Source organism: Portunus trituberculatus, chromosome 28 (assembly GCF_017591435.1).
Source record: "Portunus trituberculatus isolate SZX2019 chromosome 28, ASM1759143v1, whole genome shotgun sequence".
Classification (NCBI taxonomy): Eukaryota; Metazoa; Arthropoda; class Malacostraca; order Decapoda; family Portunidae; genus Portunus; species Portunus trituberculatus.
This window is the reverse complement of record NC_059282.1, coordinates 2,487,965-2,509,734: the sequence shown is the minus strand read 5'-3', so window position 1 is coordinate 2,509,734 and position 21,770 is coordinate 2,487,965. Positions and strand designations below refer to the sequence as shown.

Here is a 21,770-nt window from a genome sequence, read left to right as displayed (position 1 = left end):
CAGAATGGGGATTGGTGGAGAGTGGAGTTCCACAGGGATCAGTGTTGGCACCAGTAATGTTCGCAGTCTACATAAATGACATGGTGGATGGGGTGTCCAGTTATGTGAGCCTATTTGCAGGCGATGCAAAATTGTTACGAAAAGTGAGATGTGACAAAGATTGCGAACTACTCCAGGAAGACTTGGACAGAATATGGAAATGGAGCTGTACATGGCAAATGGAGTTCAACACGACAAAATGCAAGAAAATAGAGTTTGGCAAGAGTGAAAGAAGAATCAGGAGTATGTACAAGATAGGAAATGAAGACATAAAACCAGTCATGAAGAAAAAGACCTTGGGGTGACAATTACCAATGACCTATCGCCAGAGAGACATATAAACAAAATAATTGGAGAAGTATTGAACTTATTGAGGAACATAAGAGTGGCGTTCGTATATCTAGATGAAGAAATGATGAAGAAAATAATTACTGCAATGATAAGACCGAGGCTTGAATATGCAACAATACAGTGGGCTCGAACTTAAAGAAACACATAAGGAAACTAGAGAAAGTACAGAGGGCTGCAACGAAAATGGTGCCTGACTTAAGAGATTTGACTTATGAAGACAGACTGAAAAGAATGCAACTTCCAACCCTGGAAAACAGAAGAAAGGGAGACCTGATAGCAATATACAGAGTGATGATTGGCATGGAAAAAATGGATAGGGAAGATCTGTGTATGTGGAATGGAAGAATGTCGAGAGGGCATGGGAAAAAACTAAAATGGCCACTTATAGGAGAGATGTGAAAAAATATAGCTTCCCTCATAGAAGGGTGGAAGCATGGAATAGTTTAGACGTGGAAGTGGTCAACGCAAGGAATATTCATGATTTTAAGAAAAAGCTGGACATTAATAGATATGGAGACGGGACAACACGAGCATAGCTCTTTTCCCGTATGTTACAATTAGGTAAATACAATTAGGTAAATACACAAACAAACACAAACACACAAACACACACACCACTATTAAAAATATTTATCTTCTAACTGCTATTAGAAATCAAACTACCTTACCAAAAACATTCTGAAGTGTTTTTCTTAAATCAATGGTTTGAGTATTTCTTATGCAGTTAGATATCTGTAATGTTGTACCAACCTTGTACTGTTGAAAATATCCACGAGAATATAAAGTACATCTTTGCATAATTACCACAAATTCCAAGAGCAAATATTTCCATGATGCTTGCATATCATTTTAAAATGTGTCTCATGTATGAAAAAATTTAATAATGCATATCCCAGCTTGTATTGACTAAAGATCTCAGCAAGAAGCAAACTAGCTACTGGAGGATTATGCAAAATATTAAAGTAACAATGGTGCATTTTCATCAACCTCATCATTCCCTCATACATGCAATGCTAATAATGCTGGCCAAAGGTAAAGCCTTACCACTAAATGCCCTTGTGGTAAGACACAATAACACAAAACCTTGCTGTACTGACAGGTCAATTCAGGCACGGCTGCAACTGTCTGAAGAATGGCTAGATCACCACTAATATGTTAAACAATTTGGGAACCAAGAATGAAAAGACTTTGACTCCATCATACAAATATCCTGTTAACAAGGGGAATTCAAATTTCTTTCACTCAAAAATATTCCAAGTCAATTATTCAAAGCATTAAAGTGAACAGCCGAGATGTTAAATTCACATAATTTTATCAAATTCCAAACCACTACTCACTCAGTCCTCTTGGCAAACTGAGTGTTTTCAAATATCTTTTTAGATAAGCTTCATTTCTTTATGTATTTTCCTAGCTTAAGATTCTTTAGATTTAGTTCTGTTTTGTAAGCCATCACATATCAAAACTGGAAGAAACACCTTAGATAACATCAAACACTTGTCTGTATAGCAGCAACTTCTTATTCTTTTTATCTACTTTTTTTTACCTCAATTATTTTTTTCTATTTTCTTTATGCAACTTCTACATCTGATTCATGCCTGTGTATTTCCATATCAGGAGACTTTCAAACACAAGGCCAAGCGATGCTTGATCAGGCTAGAGCAAGATATACCCTCAATCACTCTTCCTCATTTACTTCAACCTACACTTCTGATAGATTTTCATTACTTTCTTTGATGAGTTCTTCTCAACTTATTCTTCTGGTTTTACTCTGAGGGAATACTGAGGAGACAGCAAGTAACCTCTAACACAGCAGGTAACCCTAGCAAGCCTCACCTGAGAAGGGTACCGAGGCAAGCCACGCTCAGTGCCCACTATGCTCGATACATCATCATTATCGAAGGAGTCTGGGTAGTCTTCGTAGATTTGAGAACGGCGATCATCATCATAGTAATCATCATCGTAGTAAGGGTCCTTATGGGTTACAGAGGCTTAACTTAGCATACAGCTGAGACTAATTCCAGGCTTAAGTTGTACGGTCATGGCTAACCTGCTGTGCTTATTTAAAGATGGGGTTTAATCAATGCATCCTAACTACAAAAACTATGTCCTGGAGGTGATTAAAGGTAACTGGATGGTTCTCCACTTTTAAGATACGCAAGGTTCTTCCACTAGGTCTACTTGAAAGGCACAATGCACTAAACTACAGTAATATCGAGACAAATGTCAATTCGTCCTCCAGCTCAGCAATAAATACTTTGTTAATGAATGCATTTTAATAAATAGATTAAGAATACATGCCTGGCTATGTTATGATAGCCTAAAAAATCAAAAGAGGCTCTGCGCCATATGCATCTGAAAGGCAGAGATCATTACCCTATTCCAGCAGATGACTTCCCTTGAATGTTGTTTCCTATACTCACATGACCAGGGTACCCTCTTCTGGACCAGTGGCTGTCATAATCCTCATCATAGTATTCATCTTGACCTTGAATGTCCTCATCGTATAGCGAGTCTTCAGGGGCCGTCTCAAAGCTGTCCTGCCGCTGCTGTGTCTTGTCCGTCAGTGCTGTTTCGTAACTCTCCTGCTGCCATAGAGATGTCTACAAGGCAGAAGGAGTCAAGGTAAACAATATCTTACTGTATAAATATACCTACAACCTCCTATAATTACAAGAAATTAACCAGTTGTCAAAAACTCGTAAACTGATAATGTTCTTTTAGTACCTACATCCTCATGCCTTTTGTATGAACTAGTTGATAATGAAAATCTATAATACTGTATAGAAGAAAGCCTTGTATAGACAGTTTTGTAACTCACCTGGTCCAACTCTGCCTGATAAGTGGGATCTGTGGTCTCTGGCAGGGTGGCCAGTGACTGTCTCTCTGCCTCATCCACAGGCATTTTATCACTTCTAACACTCTCTTGCTTAGTGAGGGTCCTGCCCATGGAAGTTGCCTGCTTTCCTGACTGAGTAGTAGGAGGCTTTTGTCCAAATGGAGCTTGCTGTGGAGGGACCACACCTGCACTTTTTGCTGCTGCTGCTGCTTTAGCTGTGGCAGCCTTAGTTGTCTGCTGTGCAGCAACATTAGCCTGCTGTGCAGCTGCTGCAGCAGTTGCAGAAACTTCCTTAACAGCTGTGTTGAGCGTATCACTCACCTTGGACGTAATGCCAGACATGGCATTGAAAAGGCCACCTTTCTTGTTCATTCCACCAAAAAGACCAAACCCTCCAGCAGCAGGTTTAGCCTGTTGCTGCTGCTGCTGCTTTTGTTGAGCAATCTTTTGCTGTGCTGCACGTTGTTGTGAGGGAACTGAAGCTTGTGAAACTGCCGGCTGCATAGGTGTCCTGTTGGATTGTGTTGTCGTGACTGTGGTGGTGGTGGCAGTGGTGGTAGCAGCAATGGTGGTGGTGGTGAGAGTGGAGGGAAGGGATATGGGAAGCTGAGGAAGCAACTTATTGAAGAGTCCATCAGCTTTCTGCTGTGTGGTTTGCGTGGGCGCCACATGGTTGCCCACAGATTTTGCAGTGGTGGAGGAGGAGGTGGTGGTGGGGAGCACTGAGTTGAGAGCCTTGGTAGTCGTGATGGCAGAGGTGGTGATGGTGAAGGTTGAGGCAAGGCTGGAGGGAGCAGTGATCACTTTGGAAGAGTCATAAGCTTTGCCAATATCACCTTGCAGTTCTGCCATTGAGTCCAAATGCTCATTGCTCCGGTAAGCATAATTGTAGTTTTCATTGTAAGTGTGAAAGACACCAGCCTCATCATAGTACCCATAGTAACCATCATAATTCTGATAGTAAATCCATGTCCCATCTTCCCCATAATAACCATACTGAGCATAGTCATAATTTTCTCCAGTCTTATCATACCCATAATATTCGTCATACCCAGAATACTGGTCGTAGCCGTACCCATACTGGTCATACTGCTCACCTGCATACCCATCATCACTCTTATCATTTTGGTAACCCTCGTCCTTGTAGCACTCTTTGTTGTAGTCACCATAGTAACCATCTGTCCTCTCCTTGTCATACCACCCCTCCTCCTCATTCTGGTACCCTTGGTCCACCTGGTCTTCTTTCTTGGCCTTCTTGTCATAGCCATACTCTCCCTCACTCACTGCCGGTGCACTGTGGGACAGACATACATTAACATTACTAACAATTGACCTGAAACTTAACATAAATATACTGCTTCATAAGAAGTAAAGGTGACATTTACATCTGAAAAATAGAAATGATTATTTGATGTGATCACAAATATTTACTACTTTCATGTCAACATCATATCAAGTCACAGAAATAATGACATCCTGAATATCATTTTTTCTAAGAATATATTATATATATATATATATATATATATATATATATATATATATATATATATATATATATATATATATATATATATATATATATATATATATATATATATATATATATATATATCCTCTTCACACAATATACTATTGTGGTAAAAGTACCTGTCAGGAATACTTTTACAATAAAAGGTTAAAATGAGACGTATCAATAATATTGTGTGAACACCTTCAATAAAATAAAATGATAAGATGTTACCAAACTAGCAAGATGATTAAAAAGTTTCTACATTTTCCTTGAAAAGTGAATTAGTAAAGAAATGTGAGATGAGGATGAGGAAATCTTATTAAATGTTGAGGAAATCCTTATATATCAACAGATAATAAAGTAAGGATCATTATGAAACTGATAATGAGCTTTTATCATTCACACTTTGCAATGTCTGAACATCATCTTTAAGATATTACTTAAGAAATTATGTATATAATGCATATCTCAATAAATAAAAATATGAACAGCAATCTGGCAGACGACCACCAACTGTTATGAGGGGAGGGCTATTAGAAATAAGAAACTCACATCAAAAGTGAGCTACACCTTTGTGGCTCCTATACTGGGACAATTAACTATGGAGTCAATGCTGTCCATTTACAATTCTGTCATAAAAGTAGAATTTCTTTTTCCACTTATAATATTCTGCCTACATAACACCAAATGGGTAATTGGGTCTTGTTTATTTTGAAATGTGTATTTAAGGGAATCCATCAGCACCTCCAAATGCTAAACTGATTTTCCATTAAAAAAAAATTCAAATTTACTTGAAAAGTTCAACTAATAAACAATAAGAAATACTTATTTGTGCCTGGTTTTCAATACGTCCACAGGAGAATGCCAGCTTTATGTGGTTACCTGTGGTGGTCAAGCAACTTTTGAAAAGGGAAAAATATTGCATCATGAATCTTATACTACCTCTTTATAATTTATGCATTACTAGATTTACTGGTTTCAAATTATCCTTGAAGTAACTTAAGCCTCAGGAAATTCAAATATTATTGTAGCATTAAAACTGCTCATTAACATTAAGATACAGTTGAGATATGTATGTCTAATGATACTGTACTTCAATGGCTTAATCATTCTACTATGCTACAGCAGCACCAAAATTTTATAGCTATGAAGCAGCAACTTATTTACCGTAATCAGAGTAATACAGTGGAGTTTAAAGAAGCAGCCTCTTGTTACAGATCTACTTCTACTGGGAGTAAAATACTGCTACAGCTACAAATTACAAGTGGCACCCATTGGCACTCTTAGGATTGGTACCCGAGGGGAAGAGGGGCACAGAACAAATAATGCTGGTGGTCAACAAAGGCTACTTGAGCAAAGCCAAGAGGAAGTAAGGGAATGGGGGACGCAACACCCACATTGGGGAGAGCTGGGCTGCCCTGGTGAGGTGGGCATTGAGGCTCTAGCAGGTGTGTGTGCATGTATGTAGGTGGGGAGTGAGTCAACTCCCATCACCTCACAGGGACACCAAGGATACACTGATATGAACTCTGTCCCATACTATATGAATACAGGAAGAAAAAATTCACTCAAAATCTGGGTAAGTAATTAGAAAACTGATAAAAAAAAAAATTTCTTTTGTGATCAGACACCAAATTTTCAAATTAACAAAAGAAGTCAGATTGCCTAAAAATGAAAATTCTGATGATAGTATTTCATTAACGACATCTCCTCAAACACATGAAAATGTCATTAAATATAAATATTAGAAAACATTCATTCCTCACAACAACTATACCATTCAGACACACACATAGCATACATGAGGTGGGATGAGAACTACAGTTTGCACATGAGGGTATGCAAAAAAATAACCCAAAAAATGTGACAGTAACTAATGTGACAGCAAAAAAATTAACATGGAAACTCAAAAGGACAAAAATCAAAAGAATGTGACTGTGAAAATTGAAACTAGATACCATGTTAATGTGGGAACAACAATTGACACAAGAATTAGGAGATAGGGTGTTGAGGCTCCATAAGGACATCAAAACAGTATGAGAGCTGTGACACATAACACACATGGTACAGACGATCAGGTGTGAAGAGAGGTGATCAGGGCAGATTGTTATCAGCTATTTACACAAGGGAATGGAAAGGTGCAAAAGCCTGAACATTAGTTTTCCACAAATATTCATTCACACAAGGCAGAATTAGCTGAAATGGCATTTTAATAGTACAGAGAACATGGAAGAATTCAAGATACTTTTTATAGAAAATAATGCAGGTTACACACAACACCACACATGTTTTGGTGACACAATACAAGACTGAACAATGCCAGTGAAGTTTACAGACAGTACTGAGTAAATTCATTTACAGTCATATCACTGCAAACTAAGCCATATATTCTTTTCTTTATTCCTCCTTCCATTAATATCTTTGTGTTGTGTAAAATGTTCTTCACTTTGTTAATTTTCAAATGAAAATGTTTTCTTTTAAATATACGAGAGTACATTTTTCCAAATACAAATAAAATTATATTCAAATTTCAGTATTGTACATAATGCACTTCCAACAAAACTAAGAGCATCATCATCCATTTCCCTATCATACTGGTACTTGTGCTGAAATATTCTGTAGAGTACCATAATTCATACTGCACACTGGAGACCTGCACTCATAACACTCACTAATGCCTAACATACCTCATCGAAATAGTAACTGCCTAAACCCTACAGACATCTCTATTTAACTGTATCAGCACTACTTATGATTATCCTAATGACAAAAGTTAATCTATTCAAGATAACTTCTAAGATGAAATCTAACTATAACTACTGTACCATATGAAAGCTAACATTCAATACCTAATCACATACCCTAACACTTACAATCCTATATAAGATTAATAATTCTCTTGTAAGGAATGGAGGAGAGCATTAACACCGCATGACAGGAAGTGTCATGGCACAAATGACGGCCACTATAAAGCGGAATTTCCAGAAAATGTTTCCAATGGCAGAGGAACTACCAAAGTGTGTTAAGTCTCAAAGGACCTTCAAAGGGGATTAGAGTCATAGCCCAGATAAGGGTAATTTGTTCCTGTCCTTTTAAATGGTGTGTTACATCTCATCTAAGCCATTCATTCAGTCACACAACATCAACATTATGATGTTACCATTTCCCCTTGCATCCAAAATTCCTGGCATGGTCTCTCTCTCTCTCTCTCTCTCTCTCTCTCTCTCTCTCTCTCTCTCTCTCTCTCTCTCTCTCTCTCTCTCTCTCTCTCTCTCTCTCTCTCTCTCTCTCTCTCTCTCTCTCTCTCTCTCTCTCTCTCTCTCTCTCTCTCTCTCTCTCTCTCTCTCTCTCTCTCTCTCTCTCTCTCTCTCTCTCTCTCTCTCTCTCTCTCTCTCTCTCTCTCTCTCTCTCTCTCTCTCTCTCTCTCTCTCTCTCTCTCTCTCTCTCTCTCTCTCCCATTCCACACTCTTCCATGTGGCAGTAATAGTGCAGACATGTGTACAGTCTTTACTTATATAACCATGTCTCTCTGCACTCACACTCACCTCCAATGATTCACCACACCTGGCTTGACTACAAAGCCATTCACAGAGGAAAGATTACTAATACTAAAACCATCCATACAGTTAAACCACAAACAAGGTTCAAGATGATAGACACAATATATTCAGCACAATCCACACACCCAAGGAACCTAAATCACCCAAAAATAGTTCATGGTGATCTAATGAATGACTTTATCTACTTGAGCCAAGTTTATCTAAAGGTTTAGCTAATCCCTCAGCACCTGGCTCCCCCGTGGGTCAAGAGGAAGATGGTGCACTAGTAAGGCTACTGATGGCCTGAAGCTGAGGGTGGTGGTGGCAGGAGCCAGAGGGTTGAGGCAGCAAGGAGAGCTGTTCCCCAACACAATCCTGGAAGAGGTGCAGGCCCCCTTCGTGTCACGCAGCGGCGGCAGGGCAGCAGGGGAGAGAAGACAGTGGGGGTGAGGCCAGCAGGAGGAAGGACTGAACAAGACACACGGAGAGATGGCGACGGTCCATGGACACACGAGAGAAACCACTGGTGACACATGGGGGTGGGCGGGCGGGCAGGCGCAGGACTGTGGGCGGACCAACGGACTGATGGGCAGCATGCAGCTTTGTGAGTGTGTGTTGGCCTGAAGTGGTCAAGTGGTGGAGAACAGATACCAAGGGAGAGGCAGCCTTGGGTCATTCATCTTGGCCATGAACAAAACTTACATGGCATTTTAAAAAGAGAAAAAGAAAAATTGTTCTTTGCATCATAACAAAATGTGAAAAAAATATCAAAAATACTAAAACTGCTTCAATGAGCCAGAAAAAAGGTGTGAGGCTGTCTCCCTGGGTGGCTGCTCCCACCGCCTTGGAGTAAGGTGGCTACTGGATGGGAGGGACATACCTTGGATCTTCCTGGCTGGAGGAGTACTGGTGATAGTAGCTATGGTAGTTAGAGTACCTGTTTTCTCGACTGGTTCCCTCTGTGCGCTGCCCGCCACCCTCCTCGTCATACATGGTGGTCTGTCTCTCCAGGCTGGGACGCCGTGTGGTTCCTGCAAGAGAAAGCCAAGTCTTGGGTCTGGCCACAACACACCACAAGCAGAGTGATGCATTTCCTCCGACATGCCTTCCTTTGTTATCATTTCACTCTCCTGATGCAAGCTTCTCACTACAGCATAGGCATACTTCCCAATCTCAGTCAAAATTTCCAATTTTTTTCTGCAGTACTTTTTTCTTTCATTATTCATAAAAAAAAATTTAAATGATCAAGTGTAATAAGTTACTAGATAAATAATATATCACAATATACTCCCAATAAGAATTTTCTCCATATGAGGTCTTGCTTATCATGCAAGTTCTACCTATGCATATTAAGCTGCATACTACCCTTACTAGAACTGTTTAGCCTCATACGTTCCAGCTCTAATTTATAAGTACGTACATCTATGTAAGATAAATTTAAAGCATTATTAATATTACTTGTGGAATTTATAAGGAATGAGGGATTTAGTGTCAAAAAGGATACAGTATTACATTTTGAATATTATGTGTTAAATTATGTTCTAAGATTACCTTGTTGTGGCCAAAAAAAAAAATTTAAAGCATCTGTTACTACATCTTATTTACTATTAACTTATTTTTATCAAAGCTGCAGGCATTAATCTGCATGATGAGAGCAAGCTGAACAGACAGGATGGGACAGTGAGTGCCCAGCAATGCTCAGAGAATGTTACTTGATGCCCTTACATATTGCTCCAGTATTTATAATGCTAAATACTGTGTTCTTCCTATATACACACACACACACACACACACACACACACACACACACACACACACACACACACACACACACACACACACATATATACACACACAAACACATACACACAGTTATAATAAATTGAGAGATATATTAAACAGTCTCAACACATTAAGACATGCTACACAGTTCTCATTTCCTCCTTTCAATCATATCTTACCAACTAACACTTAAAAACTTCACACTCTTGCAATCCATTCCATTCTACTTTCCTTCACTGATTGAATATGTATTACCAACAAAACACTGATCTGCTTCCACAGTTTTTGTACCTTCAGAAATATGTATACTAGAAGACATTTGTAATACTAGCTAACACTCTCTCTCTCTCTCTCTCTCTCTCTCTCTCTCTCTCTCTCTCTCTCTCTCTCTCTCTCTCTCTCTCTCTCTCTCTCTCTCTCTCTCTAAGCCACTCTCCTGAAGGGCAATTCTGAGCAGTGAAATAAGAAGAGCACGTGACCAGGGTGTGAGACAGAGCAGGAGTGAGTGCTGCGGGTAAGTGTACGGGACACTGGAGACATGTGAAGATAAGCAAACATTGTCTAGGATTGCAACACAAGCTTCAGTTAGTGTTTACCGTCTTCATCCGTGTGCTGCTTGGCTATTAAACAATGAAATATAGGTGATAATTACACAGGTTAATGCTACCTTTACAGTACATATCTATCAGTTACAGGGTTTCTGTCTGTGTTAAATCAAAATATTACAACTTAATATATGAGTGAACTCTCAGATGTGCCCTTATCATGTATTTCATTTTTGTATAACGATAAAACAGTAACTTGAGTATTATACATCACATTAGTTTGTGTTCTCTCTTAAGATCCTCAATGTCATAAATAAGCAAAAGTAATTACTACTTCACTCTCTGCAAAATTTTTCAAAACTCCCAAAGAACTCAAAATTTATTGAATTTCAGGATACATCTGAGAGGTTAACTTAAGAATATTTGCAGCCAATATTTTCTATGAATGCCAATGTTGACCTGCATATTTTTTTTTTCAAAAACTAAAAGCAAAAATTAAAACAAATTCAATCTCCCTTCTACAGTATTCTTAAAATATGCAAGTCAGTCAAACTGAAATCACTGGCTACAATGAAATTTCAAATAAACAACATAAATGATATAATACAGGACATTACAAAAAACCCATAAACGGGGATTATGTTTGTATGTGTTGAGTGGTAGAGCTTTGCCGAGGCGTGTGCAATCCTGGCACGATGAGACTTACCTCTTGTCAGCTTCCCACGTGCATTGTTGGTGGTAGGCTTGGCAGGCTGTGTCTCCTCGTTCTGGCCACCAGTGAAGGGGCCATGCTTGCTGTAGTAACTCACTGGGCTGTGGGAGGATCAGGTCACAGGTCAACACACAAGTTGCTCAAGTCTGTGAAGTGTCAGCCATCCTAGCTGTCTTTTGTTGGCTGTCACTTACATGTGGTGTACACATACGTGGGCAAATGTCTACCGTTCTGTTCCTCATAATGTCAACTCTTCTTACAGAACAATTCATACTCAAATACACATTTGATTCTCATGTTAAAAATTCATTCTGCTCTATGAATATTTTGTGGATCACTCATTATATCCACAATATAGTATAATTTTATCTGCAAACATAAAAAACATCCATGAATTTGCAAACACACACACACAAATACAAATACACACACACACACACACACACACACACACACACACACACACACACACACACACAAACACACACACACACACACATTTATACCATGATATCTTCATGTGTACACAAGCTTTATCAAAAATAGACTGGTTTAAGTCACACTTCACAGCTTTTGACAGATCTTGAATCACTACTGCTATAACATTTTACCTTACAGAAAGTACTAATCCACATAAATACCCCAAAAATACTACTATAAAGTACATACTAAGTTGGTGCTATCAAAATCCTCACTCGCATTTTCTATGTAAAACAGGACATGTACATTATCTACAGGTTATTAATCTTTAGACAATATTTACACACATATCAAGGTAATTTTATTTATATTACAAAGTTCATGTAAATATCTTTAGGGGAGAAACATAGGCATTATTTGGATAAGAATTACTCAGCAAAGTTTGTAAATGATGAGAAACTCTCGGCAGGAGGAAGAAGAGGAGGTAGTTCAACTATTGAGGCATGCGCGGGAGGGAAACACTGCAGGAGTCACACATATACACACACATACATGTACACACACACACACACACACACACACACACACACACACACACACACACACACACACACACACACACATACACACACACACACACACAAATAACACACAGCATCCTGAAAACATTATGGCAACATCTGACACAAAACACAGGATTAGTAAAAATGTAAAGTTTTGCCAAAAATCTAACAAAACACAGGATACATTCAGGCAACAAACAGAAACCAACATCCACAACACCACAACAACTGGCACCACTGACAACATGCATCTCTCTCTCTCTCTCTCTCTCTCTCTCTCTCTCTCTCTCTCTCTCTCTCTCTCTCTCTCTCTCATATAAAAATACACACTTACACACTCTCTTACCCATTCCTATAAGGAGCCTAATTGTAACACATTTGCCCATAACATATTGTATAGACTTTATATACAATGTTTCTAGAATTTGAAGAATTATGGATAAACAAATTTGACATGATTCTAAAGCAAGTTAAATGAGCTTATATATGATCAATCAACATGCAGTAGGGTGAGAAGTATTGCAAAGTAAAATAATAACTAAACACATCCAATACAATCCTTAGTTGTGTTGAGGTGTGGTGAAAACTCACACAGAGATGCAGATGATGAGCTGCCATGGTGTTACTGGTATAGACTAGCTAGTGTGTCTGTGTGTCACTGTCTAATGTAACTCTTGTAAGCCTTCAGAGAATAAATATTTATGTACTAAAGCATGAAGGAACGGTGGTGCAGTGAACATAGCTGCCAGACCCACCAGCCACAGCATAGTATAGTTAGAGACAATGAGGTCTGTAATGATACCCCATTTGTATAAAAAATAAATAAATAAAAAAAAATAAAAAAAATGACATTTAAAACAAAATCATTAAACCATACAAAAGAGTTCATCTTAAACTTCATATTTAACAAAAATCAAGTATGGAACAAAATTCTTACGCCAAATTTATGTACTGAAAAAGCAAGAACACTTTCAGACTTGTTTAAGTTCAATGTCATGCAAAATCAGAAAGGCTTAGCTACAATACTTGTTCCAGTATCAAGAATAATATCTAAAATATTTAAAACCTGAACAAATACATAAAGTAAACAAAAATATCAGCTACAAGAGCACCAATATGCATCAAGGACTAAATCAACAAGATAAGAAGAAAGAAAGGAAGAATAGCAATGAGCAATATGTATCATGTGAGTGAAAGGCAGAGGTGTTGAGTGATGGCAAGACTCAAGCAACAGTGACAACAGGCAGTGGGAGGTGACAGTGTGTTCTGGGGCACAGGCAATAGGGTATACACAAGCTATGGTGACAAACTCAGGGTTATAGCAAGGGTTGGTGAATGAGTGGGGCATGCATAATGGGAGGCACACACTCGCTCCAGCTCAATACCTGATATCTTCATCCAATGGTTCCGGTTCATACCTACAGGGGACGAGGACAGGACAAAGAGAGAGGCTTGATCAGTCACTCTCCTTCATCATGCGAGGGACAATTCAGGCCAGTCTTGTGCTCCACCGCCACCCTCAGTAAGCACAGTAACTTGATTTATAATTTGTAACTTAACAGTGTCAAACATTACCAGACTGTATCGAGTTAGCCAATATGTTTTTTTTCTTTATTGTGCTTACCATTATATTGTAATTGTTCTTACCAAGCTTTTTCTTATAGTCTTACTGAAGTGTGGAGCAAGTACTACAATATGCAGTTGAGTTTATAAGGCATAATCAATAGGGCTTTTAGGGGGTTGATGCAGCAAAGAGTGGCCTGAAGTGTCTCTCCTATGCTTCTTCAAACACACAGAATAACAAGCTTATAGAAAAATTGGTTAGCTAAGGTTACAAGTAGACGCCAAAGGACTACAACATGGAATAATACCTCAACAAACATGAGAACCAGTGGGGAATACAAATTTCATAGCATTACTACACTCCAGTTACTGCTCTCCTTGGAAAAAAGAGATACTGACAAAATTCCTTATTACTGGTAGAGAATGATGCTTGAGAATTCCAAGAAGTCACTGTTCAATGTAACTAGGCAGACTTTGAGAACTAAAGAAGCCAGGAAGGAAGCTTCTAAAGTTATAGGCCAGGGAACAAGGAGACAGAGGAACAGTAGAGAGAATGAACAAGGTGGGAAAGGAGGAAGAAATATAGAAGGAAAAAGAGAGGACAGAAACACAACACTCAAACCAACTGCACCTATAATCTTTCCTGTTGTTAGGGCGGCTATTGTAGAAGAGGTCTTCATCTGCTACAGAAGGCTTGTGACCCTCATTCTTCTTGTTGTGCTCGAGAGTGTAGCTGTAATAGTCATCTGCCATTCCCCTGTCATAGCCCTCACCGTAGCCCGCCTCACCACCATACTGCACACCATCATCCCTCTCATAGGAGTTTTCCCGACTTGTCTCCAGGGACCTCTGTGGCGTGGACATTTGGGTCGCCACACCCAAGAATTGCGACACAGAGGAATTGGGATGCTGCCCCACTGGATAATTGATGTCACTGGTGTAGTCGCTGTCCTCTGACATGCCAGCTGTTGGTGGAGGTTGTTTGGGAAGTGTGTTAGTTCACTGGTGCTCGCAGTAACTGATGCATTACCTCTCCAGTGCTAACTTCAAGGGGAGGAGAAAGGGGCACTAAACAACATTGGACAAGGGGCACTCTGAGCTACATATCTCTACAGTTTCATATCACTGATTTCAGGTTTAGTTTAAGAACTCCTGGCTACTGATGAGGTTAAGCCAAGATGTCTTTGTTCTGGCCTGCAATTAGGGAACACTTACAACTGGGACAGGCAACAATAACTGACACTTCTAAGACAATGTATACTGTATCCAGTGACAACAGATCTGTAAAATTCAGGAAAAGTGATTGCAACTTGTAAAAAGAAATCTTAGTTTAAATAAGAAATATTTGAACATCTTCCTGCAACAATTTGAGGTGTATGGAAGGAAAGCATGAGAACATATCCTGGTATATTCCTACACATAAACACTATATCTTTGTCTCCCTAATCTCATATTCATAGGAAAATGTTTTGACTAGCACTTTTAAAAGCATAAGACAACACTCTCTCTTTACAATGCTCACTGTAAATCTAAATAACTTCAATATAAGTAGTATAACAATATCAGCTCACCAAAAGAAAGAAGCAATATAATAATAAGGATGATGAAGAAGCAATAAAAGCAAAATCCAAAGAAGCAATAACATCATGAGTTTTAAAGGATGTAAAGCTGTATAAATGGTGGACATCCCCAACCAACAAAAATAAGGATATACAGAAGTAAACTGTACACTCACCATAGGAATAACCCTATCACAATATACACAGGCTGTCTTTTTCCCTTTAGAAAACAATACAGTACATAAATGAAGGTGATGACACGAAGGTGACAGCTTCCTTGGACCACGATTGTCATTTTATCATTGTCTTCCCTTCCACCAAGCCACTTATTCAGCACATCCAGTCATCTCACACACCAGGGAAAAACTGTCACTTCCCTCATTACTCTCACATCAATCATCTCATTTGCTGAATAACAAAAAATACATAGTGTCTGGAGTCCTTGCACAAATCTACCTCATCATGTCCAGCTTTAGAGCATGTTAAGAACAATAAGAAACTGATCTGATGGTAGGAAGAGGGTCACAATGTCACACTGCCAGAAATTGAACTCATCAGAGTGCTCAAAATAAATGTGAGTCTGATACATTACTGAGAGGACAAAGATGATCAAACTCTTTTTATCTGTTTGGCTGTCCTGTCACTACACTGATGTCGGTTACAGTTTCCGTCAATATCTATAACTAGTGGACAGATTACCACAATTAACCACTGAACTCCAGGCCTTTCAAGCTTCTATTCATACTCCATTTGTACTTCACCTTTTCTCATTTACTGCACTTCTCATACTCAAATCCCCAGACCTCTAAATTCTCTCTCTCTCTCTCTCTCTCTCTCTCTCTCTCTCTCTCTCTCTCTCTCTCTCTCTCTCTCTCTCTCTCTCTCTCTCTCTCTCTCTCTCTCTCTCTCTCTCTCTGCTCACAACTCCCTCACTCTCAGGTCCCTCACACTCACCACCTTCCAGAACACACTCACACATCAGATTGAGTTGGGGGTTCCTGGTGTTGCCAGGTGCCCCTCTTGTCTCCTGGTCCATAATGTGGTTCAGGATCTCCAGTTTCCTCTGCAGTTCCTGGGCCTCGGTCTCCTCCAGGTCTGTAAGGAAACCCATCAGGAAGGGTCGAGCCTGTCTTACTCCCGTGGGGGGACTGGCTGCGCCATGAACACAAATGCTACGGGGTGTGAGTGCTGAGGGTTCGAGGAAGAACAAGGAAAAAATATCAAATGAGGAAACAATGCAGTGGCCAAACAGAATGTGTGGGAAACACAAAGGGTGTGCTGGTACATGGAAAAAAATAAGATGGCACGATGACTCCAATGTGAATCAGTATGCACAAAAATTAAAAGAAAAGAGCAGTTTCCTTTTTTACCTACAGAGCTTACACTTTTTCTCACTAGCCTAAGTAAAAATAATATATGTACATTTTGGTCAGCTTGCATGACCACAAAATTCTCAGCTTTCCAGTACTCAAAGCTACTGTTTTGTGCATGACTATTGTACAAGTTCATTCTGGTGCATAGTGAACTGACCCTTGCACTACAGGTTCCATAGGTACAATATCGCTTCATTGGCACCACACACACATGGGTGTCTACCGTACCTTGCTAGAATGTTACTTGTACGTAGCAAATATGTACTACATTTACTGTAAGGGACAAGAGCAACATTCGAGCAAGGTTGTCTCCTACATAATAGTATAAGGTTACCTTTCTTTTCCTCTCCTGACTGTTTGCTTTCTGAGGACCCAATTTTGATTTTTTCGGATAGCAGTTTGTTAGTCTTTTCATCCTTGAGTGTCTCACCATCCTCATCATCACAGACTTTGGGGGTTTCATGGTAATTGAGCTTTGGGACACTTCCTGGGGTGGAGACCTGTTCACTCTCCCCGCTGGCCACAGAGGGAGGTGACTCAGACCCCGGCGAGTGCCTCAGGTTGAGGAAGGTGAAAAATCTGGACTTCTCTTGAGGAGGAGAAGTAGTGGTTGCAAGGACAGGTGTGGCCGTGGCACTGGTGAGCGTAGTGGCCGAGGCTTCGGTGGTCCTTGAGAATGAGAAGGTGAATCCTGACACAGGCGACGAGATGGGTTGCTCTGAGGAGGAGGAAGACCACCCGGGAGCTCGCTCCTCCTCGGTTGAACTATCCAGAGGTGGAAGGTAATCTCGGGTGAGGAAGGAGAATCTGGTGGGTCTAAAGGAATCTGTGCTCGGGGCTTCCTCTGCTGGGGGAGCTTCAGGTTCAGTCCGTGCAGGAGACCTCAGAAAATTGAACGTGCTGGAAGGCACTTCGCCATTGACCTCAGTTGGGTATTCAGTCTCTGCCGTGGGTGAGGTCTTGGAGGACGGAACCTCGTCCGTGGCATTAGACTTGGAAAAGAAGCCGCTGGAGCCAGACAGTGTCAGGTAACTACTGGTTGAAGAGGAGTCCTCCAGGTTAGGCGATGGCTGCAGGGGGTCCAGTCCTTCACTCTCCCTCAGAAGGTTCTCTTTCAGGAGCTTGATGTTGAAGATCCCTGAGGAGGGCACGGCACTTGGGCTGGAGGTTTCGGGGAAAGTTTTACAAGGGGGGAGTTGTTCCCTATCTGGTGAACACACTGATAACGACGCAAATTTGGTGGTCACCAGAGTAACCTTTGGGCTAGAAGACTGGGCATTTGCATAGGAAGAGACACTTGTTTCTGGGTCCCATGAGAAAGTCTTGCTGTCGCTGGCCGGGGGGGAGGACAGTTCCCTATCCTTTTGCGACAGTGGTATTTGAAAGCTAAACCTAAATGGCGAAGATCCACCCTCATCCGTCCCACTCACGGCATCACTCTGTTCAACTTTGGCCTCATCACTTCTACTAAGAAATCTAGAAATGCTAGTTTCAGCACCTAATTCATCATTGCCAATCCCAGAGTCCACGGTCTCTGATGCAGCTGTGGTGAGGAGATCTGGCCTCTCACTGGGCTTTGAGGAGTCTACGCACTCATCATCATAATCAGTGGCAGATTCAATAGTCTCAAACGTGACAGTATTGAGGAGCTTTACAGTGGAGAGACTTGGGCGGGCAGTCGAGGAGGAAGATGGAGAGAGGGAGGAGGGAGGGGCATCGTGGGAGCCTCCAACCCCAGCGTAGGCTTGGCCAGGCTCCCCCGAGCCACACGGGCCGTTAGGAAGCACTGGATCCAGAGCTGAGGGAGAGACAACACCCACACAGTCAGCCCAGACACCTGTCACCTGTCCCACCCAAGCTCTCTGTTTGTCATTCTACACACCAACCTATCTCCCTCAATCAGTTCCCATCAATATCTCCAAGTTATATCTTCAAATTCACCCCACTATCTTTCTCAATGCTTCTAAAGTCCACAAAACATGAAGCTCAATTCAATTAATCAATACAAAAGTCAATACTAATCACAAAGACCCATTAATGTCTTCCTAACCCAATGTCAGTATCAGCAAAGGTCATCTATTTATTCTGTCTACCTTTTTTATTTAGAGTGCCTTACTCATCCCTTTTCTAGCTGGACTAGTACATATGGGAGCAGCTCTGGCCTTTGTTCTAGACTACTTACTTGTAATATGAACTGAACTAGCATACCCCTAATCTCCTTATCTTAGTAAATGAACCTCTGTCTGCCTGATTCTAAGACAAAATACCATGTTAGCTCCCCGTGAGTCAGTGAAATGTAGTCCTTAAACAAAATTAATTACATCTGAAATGAAAAGCTACCCTTAATATTCTTCATTTTCTAAAATTTTGAAGAATAAGGTCAGAAAAGGGTGTCTTAAAATACTAGTGCTTATTATCATATTGAAAGAGATTAGTGTATATAAAACTGGTCTGGGGAGAGTGAGATGCAAGGTGGAAAGTGTGAAGAGGAGGAGTGTGTCCAGGGAAAGACAAGGGCTCAAGACAATTACAGAGGAGGGTAAAGGTGATGGCTCATCCACAAGACAGATAAGTTTAAGGTCTTGGACTTGGTTTAGATAAAGTCACATACTTATTTAAGGATATCAGACTATCCACAAACACAAACTAAGTAAGGGGCACCCAAAGACTAAAGTAAAAACATACTTACTTAAAGGAGTTTGAGAAGACAGAGTAGGCTTTGTCAGTGATACACAGCATCACCAACAAGGATGGAAAAATATGTGAAAGGAGGAAAATATTTTAAGAATGACTTGCCATTCAGCAAAAACTTTCTAGACATGAAGCATTCTTTCAGAAAAATAGTAAATTGTCTATTTATTGCTAATTGAGTTTTCTCTTTTGTTTTTCTCAATACAAGATGCCTATGAGAGGAGAGAAGCAGTACAGTGCTTGGATGCACAAGCTTGCTTCATATCCTGTGTGATGCTGTGCAAGTCAGGAGAGAGAGAGAGAGAGAGAGAGAGAGAGAGAGAGAGAGAGAGAGAGAGAGAGAGAGAGAGAGAGAGAGAGAGAGAGAGAGAGAGAGAGAGAGAGAGAGAGAGAGAGAGAGAGAGAGAGAGAGAGAGAGAGAGAGAGAGAGAGAGAGAGAGAGAGAGAGAGAGAGAGAGAGAGAGAGAGAGAGACAAATACACAGTCACACAAATAGACACACTGAGAGAGAGAGAGAGAGAGAGAGAGAGAGAGAGAGAGAGAGAGAGAGAGAGAGAGAGAGAGAGAGAGAGAGAGAGAGAGAGAGAGAGAGAGAGAGAGAGAGAGAGAGAGAGAGAGAGAGAGAGAGAGAGAGAGAGAGAGAGAGAGAGAGAGAGAGAGAGAGAGAGAGAGAGAGAGAGAGAGAGAAATGAGAATAGAAATTGAGTGCCCAGTACTGGAGGGAGGGTGAGGGAACAAGATTACATACAAGGGAACACTTTAGGTAATAACAACTTACCCAGAAAGTAATGAATCCTGGGAAGACAACAGAAGGGGTGGGGAAGGGAGGGGAGGGGGGATGATGTGAACCTACACTTACCTTGGGAGGGGGGGGTAGGTAAGGAGATCTACAGCATTTTATTTATTTTTTTTCTAAAGCGTTATGATTAAAAAAGGCATTGTGGGACTTCAAGTTATAGTCCCACAGAAGGTAGAAGTAAGCCAATTACAAAGAGGAACATCTTGAAACTCCTTCAGTATCAATTGAAATAAAGGCAATTACTTACACTAAACACTAAGGCAGGGAATTATTGTTTATATATTACATTGAAGGGATACTGAGTCTACTAAAATAAATAGGGAAGGAGATACAAATCTTACATAAGCAAAGTTATAAAATATACAAAAGGGAAAGGCACTTGTGTCTTACTTGTGGAATATGGGAAAGGAACAGGGGGGGTGATGCACTGGTACATGTATGTATATGTGTGCATGTGTAGAGAGAGAGAGAGAGAGAGAGAGAGAGAGAGAGAGAGAGAGAGAGAGAGAGAGAGAGAGAGAGAGAGAGAGAGAGAGAGAGAGAGAGAGAGAGAGAGAGAGAGAGAGAGAGAGAGAGAGAGAGAGAGAGAGAGAGAGAGAGAGAGAGAGAGAGAGAGAGAGAGACTCACAATCAAACACACAGACTTAAGGACAATAATTAATGGTTGTACAGACAGTCATAAATAGAGAAAGATAAGAGAGAGACAAATAGAAAGTGAGAAATATAAGAAGAGGCAAATATGCACTTATCTAGAGAAACAGTACTAGGGGCTAAATAGTGCTACACAACAAGGACCCAGAGGCCATACTTCTAGCCTAAGGGAAGCAGAGGTGGCCACAGAGGCTCCATTTCAGCCAACAAGAGTGTCATACACAAAATCAATGTGTTTGACAAGTACAAAGATGAGTTCCCCAATCACATTGTACAACTCTCACTTCATTTGTTGCCTTACATACAAAGTACACTCTCATAACACCCGTAGGTATGGTGTGTGCTATTACTTCATTACACATTCTTGGTAAAAGTCTGTTGCTTCAACCTGCATGAAAGGCAACACAAATTATACTAAAGCTCAGACAGTCTCCCCCATTCACTTCTTGTGCTTGCTGTCAGAAATGAGTGCCCTGGTGGAAGTGGAGGAATGCAGGTCAAGTCAGTGTGTACAGATCAATTCCAGTGTGCTGCAGGGATGCTGCTTACCAACTGTTCTTCACATGTTATGCAATAACTACCAATAATATCATCAACTTAAAGGAAATAATAAACTTTGCCAGGAATGAAATTTTGAAGTTTTGTTTGTAAAACAGTTGCATATTAAAATGATAATCTGTTAATGAAGGACCAGCAGAGCATTAATATATTTCCTGACAATGATAAAAAACATTGAAATGAATATATTATTCACTTACATAAATCATAAGAGATGAACTGTATAGTGAAAAGAACAATTAGTGGCAGTAAAATAAGACAGTTAGTGTGAAGACT

General features: G+C 40.3%; 1 protein-coding gene across 1 annotated transcript in view; it reads right to left on the bottom strand.

The window, feature by feature from the left end:
• The window catches only part of LOC123509981 (protein unc-13 homolog A-like), a 417,157-nt gene that overhangs the window by 256,142 nt on the left and 139,245 nt on the right, over positions 1 to 21,770 (bottom strand). The window contains 10 exon segments of the mRNA XM_045264620.1: positions 2,224 to 2,361; positions 2,811 to 2,990; positions 3,209 to 4,520; positions 9,159 to 9,309; positions 10,657 to 10,680; positions 11,312 to 11,418; positions 13,686 to 13,718; positions 14,495 to 14,828; positions 16,398 to 16,517; positions 17,130 to 18,593. Coding sequence (XP_045120555.1) covers positions 2,224 to 2,361; positions 2,811 to 2,990; positions 3,209 to 4,520; positions 9,159 to 9,309; positions 10,657 to 10,680; positions 11,312 to 11,418; positions 13,686 to 13,718; positions 14,495 to 14,828; positions 16,398 to 16,517; positions 17,130 to 18,593 — 3,863 coding nt within the window.